General features: G+C 39.3%; 1 protein-coding gene across 2 annotated transcripts in view; it reads right to left on the bottom strand.

The window, feature by feature from the left end:
• Positions 1-10,715: 10,715 nt before the first annotated feature.
• il15ra (interleukin 15 receptor subunit alpha) overlaps positions 10,716-19,636 on the bottom strand; it is a 12,074-nt gene continuing 3,153 nt past the window's right edge. Inside the window, exons 4-8 of one of the 2 annotated variants that reach the window (XM_024260853.1) lie at positions 15,370-15,504; positions 13,385-13,438; positions 12,058-12,150; positions 11,845-11,935; positions 10,716-11,762 (exon numbers count right to left, since the gene is read on the bottom strand). In XM_024260853.1, coding sequence (XP_024116621.1) covers positions 11,684-11,762; positions 11,845-11,935; positions 12,058-12,150; positions 13,385-13,438; positions 15,370-15,504 — 452 coding nt within the window. In that variant the 3' untranslated portion in view covers positions 10,716-11,683. The remainder of the gene's footprint in view (positions 11,763-11,844; positions 11,936-12,057; positions 12,151-13,384; positions 13,439-15,369; positions 15,505-19,636) is intronic. The other variant, XM_024260854.1, reaches the window with a different exon arrangement.

Raw genomic sequence — 19,636 nt, 5'->3', positions numbered from 1 at the left:
CCTCCAGGAGAAGCAGAACAATGTTTACAATGTTAATGATCTGAACATTTTAGTTAGAATCCATGTAACACTGGATGATATTAACAGTCTCAGTATTTCACTGATCCATTTACAGTATGTGAACTGGATCAGATTCATATAAATAGATTCAAAACAGAATATTAAAAAATAAAGAGGTATCAGATTAAAATGAGCAAAGGTTATACATTTATGTACAAAACTCCAACTTCTAAAATATGAATTCAATTATTTACTAAATTTTAAAACAAAAATGCCCCTCTTGTTGAATAACTTTATCTTGCTGCTTTATAACCACACATGAAGCAAAACGGTAGAATCTAATCTAAAAAACAACAGAACTGCTGAGCCAAACTCTCTGACATTCTAGAAGAACAAAAACAGAACAAAGTCAGGATCCAACAGAACCAGAACCGTCTCGTTTGGGTGCTTTTGTAGACGCTGTTCTAAAGTGCTAAAACCCTTCCTGTTTGCTTTTCCCTCAGCCCCACAACTTTTACAACTTTTTACTGTAAACACACATATTTATCAGTGATCACATTTTTATACATCTCTTCCTAAACTCCTTTGTTTTATTGTTAGTGATCTGGGTCAGCCTTACTCCACATATGGACATATCTTATTGGAGTGTGCCTTGTGTAAAATAAATTCACCTTTTCCCTGAAATTATAGTCCTCTTTAAATGAATAACCTCATTATATTTTTTGTAATACCTTTTTTCTGCATGAATCTTATTTGATGTGTAATGTGTTCTACCAAATCCCAAAGTTTGAGTTCCTTTGACTATACGAGTTATTTGAAGGATGGAGGAAGTGTTTGCTGTGTATTTCTATTATATCAAGTTTCCCCATTTAAGTGAATGTCAACATATATATTATTTTGATTACTGAACAGCATCATTTTAGTTTTGCTTACATTTAGTAAAAGCTTATTTGCATTAAACCAGTTTGTCTATTTATTGAACACTAAAACTAAATTTTTAAAACTCAAACTTTTTAACACAATTATGAACTAAATATATAGCATTACCTGCGATAATGCTAGTGTGAATGCTGTAAGCTGAATTTGGATGCTGATGATACTAGTGCTGATAGCTGAAGATGCTGAAATTAATAGCTAAAAACGCTGAAGTTGATGGCTTGCTAAAATGTTAGCTAAAGGCAAAATTAGCCTAAAAAAGTAAGCTAGCCAAGCCAGCTAGCGTGTAGCTGAAATATTAGCTAAACTCCTAATTGCCTGAAAAAATCTTAGTAAATACTGAAATAGTCCAAAAAGTTAGAAGAATGTCCATTTTTAAAACTTTAAAACCAAAACATTTTAACATAATTATGGATAATAAAAAGGCAGGAATATTATTCCAGAATAAATCAACTTAAACCTTTAAATGCATTTCAATATTTTACACTCCATACAAATATATTTAGTCAAAATTATACAAGTTAGAAATAAGCACAAGATAACATCCGTCATTAATAACAATAGAATTACTTTGTGATCCTTGTTCTCGGGTTTGTACAAAGGTTAAACTTTAGCTGTTTTCATTTGATTTGGAAACAATACATTACTGATTGCATGCAGTTACTAACACTGCCCACGTGGGGGCAGTATTCCCTGACAAAAGCAAGAAGAGGAAAATCTGCTCTTCTGCTGATCTTGAGAATCTCATACTCAGTACAACTCAAAGTTTGACATCATTTGTCTGGTCCTGCAGCCCCTCATGGGAGGAGGAGGAAGAAAGAATGTTGGAGAAAAACATCCATGGTGGATAACTCCTCCCACCCTTAGTACCACTCTGTGGGGGCCCCTCGTAGAAGGAACAGGATACAACAACCCCCCATCTCTCCCGCTATCACAAATCATGCGTGCTGTACCCACTAAATAACCAAAGGTTGTGTAGTGATGTGCTGAGTTGTAAATGTGTTGTTCCACAGGAAGTTCTTCTAGAATCGTTAGGGCCTCAGAGAAGGTTTGTCACAGCAGTCCTGTCATCTTTCAAAGCCAAAACACATGCGGACTCCTCAGTCCTCATGACAATCCGAGGCATGTGTGGGGTTGTACTGTCTAACACACACATGTGACAAACATCTGTCCGTCTTGATGAGGAGAAGATTTGAAAACGACTCAAAAACAGCAAAGGAAGTGAGTGGAGCTTCACATGAACAAAGCTGGAGGAGGAGGAATGCTGCTGAGGTCATTGGCAGACCCTCTCTCATGAAAATGGGGCTTTTAACATGTTCTTGTGGCATTTTTCTGGTTATAGAGGACAACTTTGAAACTTCAAATTGCATTTAAGTATTTAATAAATCATGATGAAGCAGAGGCAAAAAGGAAAAGTTCTGTAGCAGTGATGTAGATTCTATGCTCTGCTCCAATCTGAGGCCTCATTTAAAGACAAATAGATCCATGCAGGACTCTAAACTCACTTCAGTGGTTACCAGTCGGGATGGCCGCTAACATCCAAAGTCTACCAGCCAAATCTCATTTCTACTGGCCAAACGTTTCTTTGGGGGAAAAAAAATTATTAGAAAGCAAAACAGTTTCTCTGTTAATATCAACTTGTCGTTAACATCTAGAACCACTGAAAACAGCTGTAATCAAACCTCTCCTAAAAAAGGACAAAACTCAAATGAACAACTACAGACCGATATCAAACCTGCCATTTTTAAGTAAGATCATTGAAAAAGCTGTTTTCCATCAGTTAAATGAATTCCTAATAAAAAACAACTGCTATGATGTCTTCCAGTCCGGCTTCAGACAGAACCACAGCACTGAAACGGCTCTGACCAAAGTGACTAATGACATACGTTTGAATACAGACAGTGGAAATATGTCAGTGCTAGTTTTACTGGATCTCAGTGCTGCGTTTGATACAGTCGACCACGCAATACTACTCAGACGACTGGAAAACTGGGTGGGTCTCACTGGGCCAGTACTAAACTGGTTCAAAACGTACTTAGAAAACAGGAAATATTTTGTGTCAATTGGTAACTTCACTTCTGAGCCAATAGAAATTACATGTGGAGTGCCCCAAGGCTCCATCCTGGGACCACTTCTATTTAACATCTACATGCTCCCACTGGCCCAGGTTATAAAGAACAACAACATTAGTTACCATAGCTATGCAGATGACACACAGATATATATTAGACTGACACCAGGAGACCGAGGCCCTGTACAGGCTCTTGGTAAATGCATTGAGGACATTAATGACTGGATGTGTCACAACTTACTTCAATTAAACAAAAACAAAACTGAGGTTATTGTCTTTGGGGCTAAAGAAAAAAGGTTAGACGTCACTACAGAGCTTCAATCTATTCAACTAAAAACTACCAACCAGGCCAGAAACTTGGGTGTAGTGATAGACACAGACCTAAATTTTGATAAACACATTAAGGCAGTCACTAAATCAGCCTATTATCATCTCAAAAATATCTCAAGGATTAAAGATCTGATGTCTAAGCAGGACCTGGAGAAACTAGTGCATGCTTTCATCTTTAGTCGACTTGATTACTGTAACAGTGTTTTTACAGGACTACCAAAAAGGTTTACTTTAATGTAGTTGTTTTTTTTAAATATGCATTGAAAAAACATGCATGTATTGCACGTGTCAAAGTCAAGGCCCGGGGGCCGGATCTGGGCCGCCAGATCATTTTATTATTTGGCCTTAAACTTGTTCTTAAGCTGTGATGTAGCATTGTTTTCTGCTCAAATTTATGATCCTTTGGTTATTAATATTTGATATTAAGTCCTGAACCGGATATTGATAATTCATGTAGAGAAAATGGTCGAGTCGGGGTGGGATTATATAAGTTTGCTTCCTTCCACTCCCTTTCAAGTGATCTACTTGTGATTAATTAAGTGATATGTCATGTATTATGACCTAATTGCTTGAAATAAACCATTTCATTCATTCATTCATTCATTCATTCATTTTATTATTAATGACCCGATGTTATCTTGCACTTATTTTTAACTTTTATAGTTTTTGACAAAATATTTTTTTATGGAGAGTAAAATATTGAAAGTTATTTAAGGTTTAAGTTGATTTATTCTGAAATAATATTCCTGCCTTTTTATTATTCATAATTATGTTAAAAAGTTACAGTTTTTAAGTTTTAAAGCATTCATCTATCAATTTCAGCATCCTCAGCGGTCAAATTCAGCTTGCACCATTCACACTAACATTATCACAGGTAATGCTATATATCTAGTTCATAATGATGTTAAAAAGTTACAGTTTTAAAGTTTTAATAATGTAGTTTTAGAGTGTTCAATAACTGTTCATCCTGTTCAGCCCGTGATCTAAGGTGTGTTTAGGATTTTGGCCCCTTGTGTGATTGACTTTGACACCTCTGATATATTAAAATGTGTGCAACATTTTGCGTTATTGTGTGTTCTCACAGATCAGTGTGTTATATGCTGTTAGTGTGGTTGTCAGCGTGACCGCCTTCCAATACATAGGTCCAGGGTCTGTGTCCCGGCTATGGAGACCTTTTATTGTGTTAAAAAAAATCCAGTGATTATTATTTAATTCTTGAGAATAAAAACGAGATAAATACTTATTTTAACATATTCCAGGCAGCTACAGTGTTCCTTTTTTGGGTGCAGTGATATTTGGTGAGTTGTTGCGACATGCCAATCATTCTAAACATGTCGACAGACAGGAGTGTTCCAAGGTGCCTAGCTAGGCGAGTGCAGCTGGAAACTAGGCACCGCGCTAACTCCAAGCTGCACAGATGACTACAAAACAATGCATTGTGGGAATAAGTGTCCTGACAGTTATTGTAGTTCAGGGTGTCAAAACACACCTTAGGTCACGAACAGGATAAACATTTATTGAACACTCTAAAACTACATTTTTAAAACTTTAAAAATGTAGTTTTTTAACATTACTATGAATAAAAACAGGCAGGAATATTATTCCAGAATAAATCAACTTAAACTTAAATAACTTACAATATTCTACTCTTTGACACGAGTTCTAGTCAGAAGTGATGCTGACCAGAAATGACTGGAGCTAAAAAAAAGGAAATCTGAGGATTTTATAACTTCTATCTGCAAATAAAAAATATGATTTCTGTTCATATAAATGGTTGTAGTTATTGAAATGAACATGATTGCATTATCATTAGAAACCATTTTTGTTGTATTTGTTGCATTTATTCTACTGATAATCGTCTTGGTTTTAAGGCTTCGTATCAGACAGACATTTGCATTTATGCAACGAAAGGGAATCAGAAGTACAGTAAATGGACTTTCTGTGGTTAACCATGGATCTGTCAGCTGCCTGGACTGAGTCAGAAGTGTCTGTATTTAAGAAGCTGCTTCTCAGTAGTCAGTGTTAGTGGTTTGACTTTGAATCAGTCAACTATTTTATGACTTGCGTGCGTCTAACATTTGTTTTACTCATCTTGTGAAGTCAAACCACCAACAAGTAGATTTCCTAGGAACTTCTTTTCTTTTTACTTGTATTCAACAAAAAGGTCAGGAAACTGCTTATCTCAGTTAACAGGATGTGATAAACCCTTTACCAGCAGTTATACAGACTGCTGAGCTCCTTCATTAGTAGTTGGTCCATTTACGAGTCTCATTTCTTCACCCGTCTCAAAGGAACGAATGTTGGTTCTGAGTTTGAGCCCGAGTAATAGCAGAAGAATCCAGACATTCTTGCTCCAGCTTGACACCCAGAGGACTTTATCACACAGCTTTCTCTCTGAAATTCCACAGCTCTTCTCTGAAAGAACATTTCCTCGGTCAGTAACTGAGAGCACAGAGAAATGTGAGAATCTGACAGGAAATCATTGCTCTGAGGAGACGGTTTCCTGTTTCCTCAGAGAGGATTTACACTACTAAGTAAACAGGATTTTGGAAATAAGATTTGACCGAAAACAAGCTTAAAACAAAGATTTTGCCAAACAGTTTGTAATCCCTTCATGCCTGAATGTACTTCCAATAATCTGAGTTTTTTCCATTCAAAGTGATTCTAAATTAAGTGCAGTATTTAATAAAAGGACACTCTGAAAATTAGCAATTATCAATTAGCTTGAAAGGATTACCATATTCCGAGCACTATAGGAGCCCTTTAAAGACATCGTTATTTTCAAAATGATGCGCCTTATAGTATGAAACTCTATATATATATATATATATATATAATTGTTGTGAATACACTAATATATCTAAGGTGTTGTAGTGTGGGACTGTATTTTTTTAATTGAATATTAAAAATTGAAAGTTGGCGTAGTCACAGTAACGGTTGTTTTAGCTGTCAGTCTATTGTTTTATGTGCTGCAATCAAGGTTAGAAGGTAGAGGAATTGTAAATAAGCTAACATGGCTAACTCTTCTAATGTTACACACACATTCTAGAGTTACTGACGGACTCATCTCTTGTCTTACTTAATGCATCTTATAGTACAGAGCGTCAATAAATTAGAAAGTGCTGAAAATATGGTAATCTGAAAAAAAAAATGCAATTAAAAAAAAGTTTCATCTTTGAAAGATAAATCTAATTTAATGCTCCAAAATTCAAAACTATAAGCTACTCAGTGCAGTGACGCTAGCACAAAAATCTAATTCCTTAATAATTTAAGCTTCAAAAGCTTTGATCTGTGAACTGTAATCCAACTGTACGTAGCAGGAAATCAACAACAGTAGATGTGACTCGTGAAAGCTGCATGCAGCAGAGTGCTCTGAGACTCTTAACCAAAGTCTCCTGCTCTAGCCAACCACAGAGTGCTTCACTCCTCTGAACGTTCTGACACAACACAAGCGCCGCTCCTCTGTGATCCACGTATTTCTCTTCTTTTTACCGTCTGAGCTGCACCTCACACCAGACTCAAGTCATGCTGCACTCGCTGAGTTGAGATCAGACCTGGTTTTTTCAAATATCAGTTGTAGCAGGAGATTCTTTAACTTTTAACACATTTACAGTGCAATAAAAACACATATTTGATCGCTCTTCCTCGTTTGTTGCAGTTGATGATCAGGTTACATGCTACTCCCATGTCTAGGGGCTTGTAAAGGACGTGGAGCTAGAAAAGAAAACAAATTAAATTTACCAAAAACTCTCACAAAAAACCTGGGCTGAAAATAAGCTGGAAATGTATTTACAAAAACCTCAAAATAACCAAAAGACAAGGACCAAAGCCTCTAGCCTATAGCCTGCTGCTGGAGGCCCTTTTCTGCTGAACAATTTCTTCACCAATCTGCAATCAGAAGGGGGAAAACGGGGAAAGTCAGAAAAACACCCACAGAGGCAGAAGACAAAAGAAAAACATTCCAAACGTAAAAATAAAAAACCATACGGCCTCAGCCGTAACACCCCCAACACAAATGAAACATTCTGCCCCCCAAGAAGCCCTCACTCTGGATGAGTGGATGTGGGAAGATTCTCAGCTCCTTTTCTGTGTTTAATGCAGGGGTCCTCAAACTTGTTTTCTTCTCTGATGGGGTCGGGGTCGGTTTGTAGGCTGACAGAAAAAGTGTAACAATCACAGCATAAATGTAAACATTTACAGTTTTCCAGAAGACACACATAACCAAATTTAAAATAATTCATTTCTGTAATCTTCATAGAAAAGAATACTACTAAAACATTTTAAACACTAGATCAGGGGTCACCGACCTTTATGAAACTGAGAGCTACTTCATGGGTACTGAGTCGTACGAAGGGCTACCAGCTTGAAATAAGAAGTTTACTTAGTTTGCCTTTAGTTATACATTATTCATAATGAATAATGATACTACTCTGTGTGAAGACTCTGATTTCTCACCATAATTATCAACAATGACATCGAGCTAGGAAACAAACATTAATATTTAGCACTTAAATAATCTCAGTTATTGTTACATTTTCAGATGATCTCTTACATTTAATGGGAAAATCTCCCATTTTCACTATGTTGTAGTATGTTTATTGATTATGTAATGTTAAAGAAACTCAACGTACACATTTTAAACAAATCTTCTCACATTTTGAACTAATGACCAAATCTGCAGCATTTTTAGCTAAATTAATGATCTTTAAACTGGAGAAGGTCAGAGGTCACCTGAATTTATCTAAAGTTTATGTATCATGAACATATATTTAAGACATTTTAATATTTAAATCTATGTAAATACAAGTGTAATAAAAAAAATAATAGCAACAGAATAAATTTGAATTTTCAGAAGAGACCTGAGGGCTCCTTGTGAGGTCCTTGAGGGCTACCTGTGGCCCGCGGGCATCACGCTGGTGACCCCTGCACTAGATGTTACCTGTGATAATGCTAGTAAGAATGCTGTAAGCTGAATGTGGCCACTGAAGGTGCTAGATGCTAGTTGAAGATGCTGAAATTGATAACTGAAATGGATGAAACTAATAGCTGTAAACGCTGATCCTGATAGCTAGCTAAAATATTAGCCAAATGCCAAATTATTCTAAAGAACGTAAGACACTTCTAAATTTGCCAAAACAACTAGCATGTAGCTGAAATATTAGCTAAATGCGAAATTGGCCAAATAGCTGGTAAAATGTCTAATTTAGCCAAAACAGCTTGTGTAAGGCTAAAATATTAGCTAAACTCCAAGTTTGCTTATAAAACAAAACAAAGCAAAAAAACTAAATTAGGCAAAAAAGCTAGCATGTAGCAGAATTATAAGCTCAATACCAAATTAGCCCCCCCAAAAAAGATGAAATGTGTAATTTAGCTAAAACAGCTAGCATAAAGTTAACGCTACAGATGTCCAGAGAACATATGGAAGAGTGAGGTTTATTTATTGGTTTATATTGTCATAGTTCAGACTGCAGAAGGAGGGAATAAAACGTCACGTTCCATCGGGGTCTCCATCTGCGTATCTGATGGTGTTTGAGGACCCTGGTTTTATGTGTAGATTAAAGTCCTGCACCAACAATGACCTCAGGAGTCTCTGGTTGGAGTTTAGCATTCTGTTCAAAGAGACCAGAGCGGTGCTACAAGTGTAAACCAAGTGTAGACCAAGTGTAAACCAACTCGGTCAACACAGTCTTCTACACAGGACAGAGGGTACGAGTTGATTTACCTTTCTGAAGTCTGTGCAAAAACAGTTTTGTTAGGCGTGAGTACAAGCAGACAAGGAGAACTCCAGGAGCTGGAACTATACAGACAATTTGTTTTCCAACAGGTGTTTAACTTCCTGTTGAATCTGAGCTTGTTTTGTTTCCACAAATTAGATCTTAGGAGAAATGTTGCTCCACTCTTCTTCAAAGATGACTCCTAAATCATTCAGATCTAGCGGCTGTTGTTTGGAAACTCTGAGCTTCATTTCTCTCCAGAGGTTTTCTAGAGGACTGAGGTCCAGAGATTGTCTGCACCTCTCCATGACCTTCACCTGGTTCCTCAGATATTCTTTGGTTGTCTTGGCTGAATGTTTTGGGTCATGATCCTGTTGGAAGACCCAACCATGACCCATTGAAGCCTCCTGGAGGAGGGGAGGAGGTTCTCACTCAGGATTTAATGGTACATGGCTCCGCCCATCCTCCCATCCACACGGTACAGTGACCCCTGTACAGAACAACAAAGCATTATGCTTCCCCCTCCGTGCTTGACAGTGGGGATGGTGTTGTTGGGGTCATAGGCAGCATTTTTCTTCCTCCAAACGGTTGAGTTGATGCCAGAGAGCTCCAGGTTGGTCTGATCTGACATCAGCACCTTCTCCTGATCACATAAATCATGAAGGTGATCATTGGTGAACTTCAGGACGGCGTTTTCTAAAACAGGGCTACTTTGTGAGCACTGCAAGATATTACCATGGGTTTCTTGGTGATTGTGGTTCCAGCTGCTTTCAGATCATCATCTAACTCTTGATATTGTTCTCGGACCACTTCTCTCTGTTCTCATGACCATAGAAACCCAACCAGGTCAGATCTGGTTTGAACCCTGAGGAGACATCAATCCTGGATTGATGCTCATGTTCTTGTATTGTGACACCAACAGTTGTCTCCTTAACCTCCAGCTTGTTGCTGATGGTTCTGTGGTCCATTCAGGTCTTGTGCAGGTCTACAATTTTCTCCCTTGAATCCACTGAAAGCTCTTAAATCTTTCCATGTTGGAGAGTTTAGAGCAGGGGTCAGCAACCTTTAACAGTTAAGAGCCATTTGGGCTCAATTTCTACTAACCTCGAAGTAGTCGTATAGTCTTACTTTAGCCTTCAGAAAATTTGGATTCATGGCCTTCTTTTTAAAAAAATAATAAATATGAATTATGACTATTTTTTTGGCATGAACAAAAGCAAAAATACAAAAAGAACCAAGCATCTCTTAGTGTTTTTATTCTTTTTTCCCTCTTTGTCCTCAGTAGTCTTACTCTGCTGGGTTTTGTTATTTTAGTTTGGGGTTGGTAGTCTTAGTTTGCAGGCTTTGTTTATTTGTCTTCTTTAGGTAGTTTTGGTTATTTGACTTGTTTTATGTTTGGCCAAAGAGCCACTAGGAAGGGAGATAAAAGAGCCTCATGTGGATCTGAAGCTGCAGGTTGCAGACCTTTGGTTTAGAGCTTGACTGATGGATGATTCTGTGGACAGGTGTCCTTTCTACAGGTCAAACAGATGTTTTCAATTTAGGTTTAAGGTTGATTAAGAGAGTTGAACTCAGGGATCTACAATTGGCTCTTTTACCCCTCCGCTGCTTGAAATAACACATTTTTCTGACTATAAGGACCATGGAGCCAAAAAAACTCAAACTGTTGATAAATCAGACTTCATTTATTCATATTCCCCCCAGGAGGAACCAAACTACAGTACCCATAATGCTCCAAGAATCCATCAATAGTGCAGGTCTGCAGTTAACCACAGTTGTATCAAGACAGATTTTTGACTGTTGTGTACCACAGAAGAGTTAGCGGTCGGTGTACTTCACCATACACTTCCCACCCTCGACACATGGTACGCTCTATCTTCACGCCGTTCTTGAAGGTGGTCGTACGAGCCAAAGACTCACCGGCGCTCCTGTTGAGATGCAGCTGCTCTTTTCTACGACCGTCTCGGACCGGACAACCCAAAACCTGCAGCACCCATCCAGGACTGACCCCCGTACTGGTCAAGCAGTGGCAGTTACAGGGAGGCATCGTAGATGTTTGTCACAAGAGTCGGCTTTACCGAAAACATTTTCCAAAAGAAACCATGCAAAGCTTCTTCTATAACACGCTCAAAAACATCAATATAAAAATGTTTTACAGGATAAATGAGTGAATAATGTAAGTTAAAGAAGTCTGTGTGTTTGTGTTCAATTTGTCTCAGGATCGACCACAACATGACAAGCAGACACAAACAGCTTCGGTTAACCAGTCGGCTCTCAGCACAGAGTGACCGATGAGTCCAAACCAGCGTCTAGAGGAATGTGCTTTTCCTGCCAAGTTCATAAATCCTGACGGCTCCTCGCAGTCATCACACACACGGACACACACAGATTCCACTTCAACGAAGGGAAACCTGGTTATACCACATTGATGTCCAGTAAAAGCTGCTTGTTTGAATGAACCACGGAAAACTCTGCAATCCCAGCATCCAGATTGAGAATCGGTCAGTCGATCTCGTTCTTCTCTGGTGGAATGGGTTGGCTTCATGGATCGAGCGTTTCATAGAACCTTCATGATGGAGCTGCCAGAGGAATCCAAGTTCCTCAGAACAGAAGACAGAGGAATGCTGCAGAGTCAGTGGTTAGGCATGAGCTCCAGGTGCTCGACTGGGTCCACGTTCAGCTTCTCCAGCTCACGGTTCCTTCTGGACCTCCTGAGGGGAAAACCAAAAACAGGTTTGAGTTCAACAGACCCGTGGTTGGTGGAGCAGGTGGAGTTTGGCTCGGGTGTCTCACCTTGAATGGAGCAGGACGCTGAGGCCCATCAGAGAGAGGGTCAGGACTATGGCTGCCACCGACACGGTGATGTTTATCGCTTTGGAATCTGCTACAAATACAAATAAGACATGCAGAGGTGGAGATGGTTCAAACTCTGTTCCTGCATGACTGCATTACAGCAGAACGATCATGATAAAAGACAAAAAGTGTTCTGACAGGGCGAGATCTCACCCCGGGAAGATGAACGTGAGGAGGTGACGTTCCTGGCACCGCTCGGCGACGTGGTGGAGTTCTTCTTGTGGGGGCTCACTGTGCTCAATGTCGCTGCAAAAAGAAAAAGAGAAACTCGATTCTGCTTCAGTGTTTCTAAGGAAAACGAAAGATTTCATGATCCTCCTGCGGTTTCAAAGTGAGAACTTTCAATTTTACAGTTTCATCATCTAGCTACACGTGTTTTTAAAACCCTTTTTGGCCTCTACATACAAAACAGGGAAACTGAGAGTGTGTCAAAATGGAACTTTGACCAATCAGAGAAATGACTAATTGCAGTGTGAGAACAACCGTGACTTCATGTGCTAGTGTCGGCTGGATAGACGTGTTGACATCATGTGGTAAAAGAGCGTAGAAAAACCCACGCTCTTGAACGCACCACACACGACTGGTGAGAACGTGATAGTGAGGATTTCTTGCGTGCTGACTGGCTGTTAGAAATGAGGAAATTTGGCCATCAGAGTGTGGTTAGTGTCAACAAATAATCAAAGCTCTGCACCCTGAGGCTCCAGCTCTTTACTCCTCCATTCTGGCTCTTGGATATGAAGACAAAGTTCAATTAAGCATAAATGTCTAGTTGCTGCTCAGAAGCAAACTTCCCTAAAGAAAATAATTGTGTTTACATACATAGATAAAAAAATAATTACTCATTTTTTTTTATTTTAAAAGGAAGTTTTGTGCTGCTTTTTAAAGCAAAAGAAATTGAAGTTGTTATTTATAGAAAAATATAACTTTGTGTTAACATTTAAAATCTAAATGTCATAAGTGATTGGCTTAATGGCCGCATAAACATGAACAGAGTATTTTTCTAAAGTGGGACTCTGGCCTTTGCTCTATATAAACGGACCAAATGGCTCTTTTATTCAAACTGCCAACGACCAAGTGACCATTCTCAATTAAAACAAGTCTAAATAAATGCACATACATTCAAAACTCTTGTGTTTTCACGTAGCTAGACACGTTTTTAAGACCATTTTCAGACTCCATGTGCAAAACGCAGAGCCCTGGAACATGTGTTGGAAGTGAACTTTGATCATACTCCGGTTTGGTGGTGAGGTGTGGACACCATTCGTACTGGAGCATGTGACCGAGGCTTAAAGAGAAACAGGATGTTTCTATGATCTGTCATTAGTTATTGCGTCACATCCAGAAGTAACAGAGAAACATGCAGAGTCATGTGGACGCTGCAGCAGTCTCCACATGATCACATGACTGCTCTGGTGTTAAAACAAAGATAAGTGTGAAGCTTGGTGTTCACCCCGGAACATGAATGACGGTTGGAACTCACCGTTCTGCCACGGCTCCTCTGAACTGCTGGTGCTGTTGGTCAGCAGGTCTTCTTCTGAAATGGGACAAATGTTCAAAAGGTGTCAAAGAAAAGGGCGTCTCATTCAGTTCAGGACAAAGTCAAATGGAGAAGAACCAATGACCTCCTACCGTGTAGGTTACACTCGATAAAATCACAGATACATTTATAACAGAGCGAACAGTGTATGTCCCATTCTGACAAATCAGCACAATAAATTTGGTTTTATTCATTTTAAAAGTGAACACAAACACTGTTTGATCATTTGTTCACACCACGATAAAACCTTTTGTTGAATTTGTCAAACAATGCAGACTTTAATCACAGGAACAATTCCGATGAGACCAAAGTTTGAAAGGATCTGTAAAAGTTCATTTTCATCATTGTTTAAATGTGTTGTTAATGTAAACTCAAGCTGTAGTTTACAGATGACCTTATCACCTCTCAGCAACAGTTCTTCTGTGTTTTATCACCTGATCTTTCCCCAAACAAGGATGGAGGTTTTTATTTAACGGCACAGATAAGGAAGAGTGATGTTGGGAAGAAAAACACTCCCCAAACATTTCAACATGACACTACTGATGAACTTTTCACCCCTGCTCTTCTGCTGGTGTGTCCCTCCCTCTTGTGTTCTCATGAGGAGCGAGGTGAGAAGGACAGGCTGGTGGGGGTCCTCCATTATACAGGTTTCTGCACACGTATTGAAACTTTGCTGGTTGTTGTGGTTTCTTACTGCGTTTCTCTTTATTGTATAGTTCAAGGGTTGGAAACAGGACACACGTGCCACAGATAGCACTAAGCATTGGATCTGTCGTGTAGCACTCGGTGTAGCTGCACACATGCAGAGCTCCTTAAACAGTTAGAAACACAAACTAACATGGTACAGAGAGGAAGGAAGTCTGCGGTTTGCCAAAATACCTCAATTTTTCTGATTTTCACGAAACCTTTTTTCTCAGAAGACCTGTGGGTTCATGAAACGCTTCTGTTTGCTTCGACCATGGAAAGAGCCGTCCAACAGCAGGTAGTCATCAGGGGCGTGTACTAGCAGGAGTCTGGTGACACGATACGTATCGCAATACAAGTCGTGATACGATACGTATCGGAATTATTTTAGACGCTGACTTGAATTTTATCGCCTGAAGAACATCACCAAAATTACAAATATTGTGTCCAAACAAAACTAGTCCATGCCTTGTGTCCGTAGGTTGGACTATTGGAATGGCCTCCTCTCTAATCGAGGGATCAAACGACTACAACTCATTCAAATGCTGACAAAAACCAGGAAATCCGACCACATTAGTCCGGTTCTCAGGTCTTTGCAGCGGCGTCCTGTTGCTCAGAGAATTCAAACAGCTCTGCTTGTTCAGAAGTCTCTCCATGGCTGAGCACCAAAGTACATTTCTGAAAAGCTCATTCCTTCTAACCCATCCTGAACCTGTGAACCTCAGACAGAGGTCTTCTTCAGGTAGAATCCAAAGCAAACATGGTGAGGCAGAATGTCAGTATTTCTATCAAAGATTAGGAACAATCTCCCTGAAAATGTGAAACAAGCTACAAGTCTGAAAATGTTCAAATCTAGACTGAAAACTTTTGTATTTAGCAAGATGTTTTAAAGTGGGAAGCACTTTGTAATGATTTTAAATTTCTGAATTTTAATCTTGTTGTTTTTTATGATTTTACTTGTGTTTTATCAATAGATTTGTATTTCCTTTTTGTAATTTCATATATTTTGCATTTGAATTGCCTTGTGTAAAATATGGAATATGGACTTTAAATGACAAAAAGTGGACCCGTCAACCAAAACCCCATGAGGGAAATCTTCAACGCCATCATGGGGTCGGATGAACGCAGGACCTTTTACCTCATCACTCAGCTCTTCTGCTGCCTGGATTTGGTTTTTATTTCTTTAAACGTTAACCTCTAAACTTGCATAAATGTTTAAACTCAGAGCACCACATCACACTCACCTTCGGTGCTGGTTAAATTGCTCCGCCATGTACTTTGTAAGACGGCTGTAGTCCTGGTCGTTGTGGTCGAGGTCCCCACAGAGGAAGCTGGCCCGCTGACAGTCCGGCCCGCCTGGATACTGGTGGTCATTCTTACTGTGAAGGAAAAAGAATTTGCATCAACTGCTAATCGGATGATAGTTCACCAAATGAAATACTGACTCAGTATTTTCTTACAGCCCTAGTAGTCATTCTGCTTTTCTTTCCTCCTTGTGTCGATGATGAATACATGACCAGGCTGGCCTCATTAAAACACAAGAACTGAAGCCTGTCTACCAGATTCAGTCCTCTTCTATGCTTCTGCCAAATTTGGACACATTTCCATTCTGTTGGGCTGAACTCAGCCCTTCTAGTCAGATTCTCTGATGTTTCTTTAGATACATTTTCTGTTGGGTCTTGTTTCCAAATCACAACTTTTTTGTCTTGTCCTGTTTGGTCTGACTACTCGTCCTTTTGAAACCTTCTCCAAGCTAACTAAGACCCGTGTCGGTCCACACCAGACACAAACTTCCCAGGACCTCCTGGGAGAACTAATTCTGGAGTGGAAAAAAGCTCCTGGATAAAATGTGCCAACATCTTTTAGCAACGTTTTATGTTCTTTCTGGTTTGAGTCCACATCTGGATCCGATTATTCTGTTCTGTAGCGCAGTGTTTGACTCTCTCCTTCCTCTGATGGATCCCAATAACCTCCAATCCCAGCTGTACTTAATCCTTCTGAGCTGCACACACTTAAAGCCTACATCTGTTCATAGTTTAACTGCCAGTATAATGTGTTTTGTCAGGTTGAACAAAAATGCTTTCATGTCATCAACCATTGATCTAAATCTGTGACTTAACCATGAAACTCAAGAGGAAACAGAGAAAAGGGAGATCCTGACAGATGAACCTTATTCAGAGAATCATTTCATTAAAACGTGTTCTTTAAGATATAAGCAACACAAAGACTCATGTGAGGAAGCACTGATGCTCCGTTCACACTGGACTGTTGCTAAACACTAGTGCTGGTGCCTACAGCTGGAAGAGGTTTGGTGAGAGGTCAAGTGGTGTAAACCTGGTGAATCTCGCTCCAGGGATTTATTCTGATTATCAAAGACTTGGTGTCAGAATTCCAGTCGGACACAAACAACAATTAATAATTTCTCCTTCATGATCAATTTTCAAACGGTTGGCACTTCTGTGAACTTAAAAAGGACGCCCTCCATACCACACTACCAATCTGAGTCTGGGTCATAGTTCATCTGGTTTAACTTTCCACACATTCAAATGCACGTTTATACAGACATTTCACTGAAAATGGTCACTTGAACGAGCATTGGGGGTGTGAACGTAGCATGACAGCAGACCAACCTAAACCTCCAGTTCTTATGTACGATCAATGGGAAACTCCTCATGAACCAATAATACCAGCTGCAGCTGAGAGACGCGTTTCTTAGACCTGAGATACAAAAACTGAAGTTCATGTCAATCTGCTTTTATTAAAGCTCAAAGTGCTCCACAGTCCTGTTCAACCATACACACACACCTTCACACACACACACTCCAGCACCAACCTACAACCATCAAAGACACTTCAGCACGAGGTAAGAACAGAACCGGCGATCCTCCATCAGAACTTGACTGCTTTACCACCTCCAGATGAATCCCATACTAGTTTTTGTGTTTTGGCACACTGAGGCCAAGACACAAAAAAATGTGGTTGTGTGAATATCTTACAGATTGACGCTACATAATCTCATGTTATGACTATGAGAAGCAAATCTAATCTGATTATTTCTTAAAAAGAATGAACTTATTCGTCGCAAATCTGGAAAAAATGAATCGCGATTAGTTACAGTATTTGCCAGCCACTTAGTATCTGCAAATAATCACAATATGAAATGACAGACAAAATTGTACATTTAGAAAAAGTGTTTAACCCTTTGGAACCTGGAGTCTAAAACTCAGTTTTTGTCTATATTTGAGTTTTCAGTATTTTCCATTTCAAAGACGACCTGCTGCTTATCTGGTATCATTTTAATCAGCACAACCTCTCCTATGTGTGACTACCTTTATTTAGTCATTTTTCATGTTATATTCACACACTAGACATAAAATTATGCAAAAATAGAAAATTCCGTCTGGAAAAATGTTAATCATTTTGCTGTGGAAACCCCAAAAATGTTTAACAAACTATTTTCACAACATAGAATGAAAGTTTTAGGTGTAATTTGATAAAAACAACTAAAATTTCTCAACAAACTAATCAACCTGTTTTTCAATGAAAATACAAAAACATCCAGGTTAAAATCAAACAAGGCTGCACAAAAAATAAGAATTCCTCACTGCTGTCTATTTGACATTTTTCCTAGATTTCTGTTTTTATTTTCAGCTTTTTATTTTTTTCTCATAAATGTTCTTTATTACGTTTGTGAAAAATAATGAGTTTTCAATGAGAGAATTTTGATCCCGCTGGATTTCATGTCGGGTTGACTAGAATCTACACAGGTGGGGGCGTGTCTGTCCATTCAGTAGCTCACCTCTCGCAACCTGGGTGGGCGGGGCTTTCGTGGAGAACCGCAGAGTTTCTGCATTTTTTAGACAACGCCGGTGCTTGTTATTGGGGAAAACTCATGTAAGTCTGTATCCCAAAACAGAATAATAAAGTCGGTTTCCTCGTTGGATTTCTCATAGCAGACAACTCTGTTTGGCTCCGCCCCCTTAGCAGGTGCGCTGCTGCTGCATTACAACATTGACGTTCGTTCTCCGCCTTATTTATTAAAATCAATTATCGCTTTTGTCCAAAAACTACAAATAAATGCCATATTATCTCTTTGGTTTGATAAAATCTCAATCATAGAATGTAAAAAAGTTTAAGTCTCTTTCAGATGGAGTTTTATGTCACAGCTGCACGAGCTGATTAATAAATATTAATAAATACTAATGAATTGATTATGAATATAATGTTAACACATCAACATTCACAGCCCTGATTCTTTCATGTTAGTCACTGTTGTGTGTTCAGCGCTTTGTGTGACTTGTTTGAACAGTGCTGTAAGTTCAAATAGATCTGACTTTATCTTTGAATGAGCGGCGAGGACGTAAAGACTTTCACAAAAGCTTTCAGAGCAGCCTTTCCCAATAATGACTCCATTAAAAAGTCATCTCCTGTAGGCAGGCGTGGAGATGGCCTCGACTGCAGCCTGCGGGGCTTTACATCGCTCTTCATCGGAGAAACGTGTTTCAAGGTTTGCACGTGTTGGTGCTTGCCTGTCCTGAAGTCCAGACTTCAGTGGAAAAACGATGTTTGACTTTCAAACTTCTTTGGAAATGAAGTCCTGAAATGTTTGTTCAACAAGAAATGTGAGGAGACTAAAGCTGAACTCCTGATCTTGATCTCAGAGGACTGTCTTTGAAGTTTTGAGCCGACTTAAATGCCTTCGATTACCGGTAGGTACAGGCGGCTCAATAATGAAACGGCAAATCTGCAGACAGAATGACTCAAAGGACATGAGTAATAATGAGCACACAAACACACTGTAGTGCTGTGCTACTCGCCACTAAGATTTTCATTAAGAGTTTCCCATTATTGTGCACAAGAAGAGTGACCCCCCCCCCCTCGAGTTCCAAACAGGAAGTACCTGCTGGCTCCAATTAGCTAAAATCCCGTTGAGAAATAAACAGCTGTTACTCGTTCTATTGGCCACAACAACCATTCTTGCTCTGATACTTTTATGTTCTTGATCATTCTTTTTTCCCCATTTGGTTAAAACCGAAGTAAGTCATTGTCTGTGGGGGACGTCTCACTCCCTCTGTCCAATTCTCTTTTACAGTCAATGCTGGAGGGCAGTGACAGTTTTTTTTTGGTGAGTGCAGCTGTTTATAGGATCTTCTACAGAGATTTGAGACGTGCATCAGAAAGGACAAATCCTGCACCAAAACTCGACTAGCATTAATCCATAACATCCAAAGTCTTGGTTAACTGTGTGGAGTTTTTCCTGCAACATTTTCCTCCGAGGCTGATGATCAGCTCTCTGCTCGGCCATGCACTTAAGTTAAGTTAAGTTAAGGCTAAGTTTCTGCTGGGTGAAACTTAGGGTGACGGGGCATCTCTGCGAGCAATCAGGAGATGCCCTGTTAAGGCCTTCTCACCAATTTTAACCGCACCCCTTTAGAACACACACCTCTAACACCACAAACATACACTCTAACTAGCAAACACGCATACATCACACAAGGAAGGTGGGACCTT

The sequence above is a fragment of the Oryzias melastigma genome, linkage group LG23 (assembly GCF_002922805.2).
Source record: "Oryzias melastigma strain HK-1 linkage group LG23, ASM292280v2, whole genome shotgun sequence".
Lineage (NCBI taxonomy): Eukaryota > Metazoa > Chordata > Actinopteri > Beloniformes > Adrianichthyidae > Oryzias > Oryzias melastigma.
The sequence above is the reverse complement of the archived record's forward strand: the minus strand, read 5'-3'. Positions and strand labels throughout refer to the sequence as shown.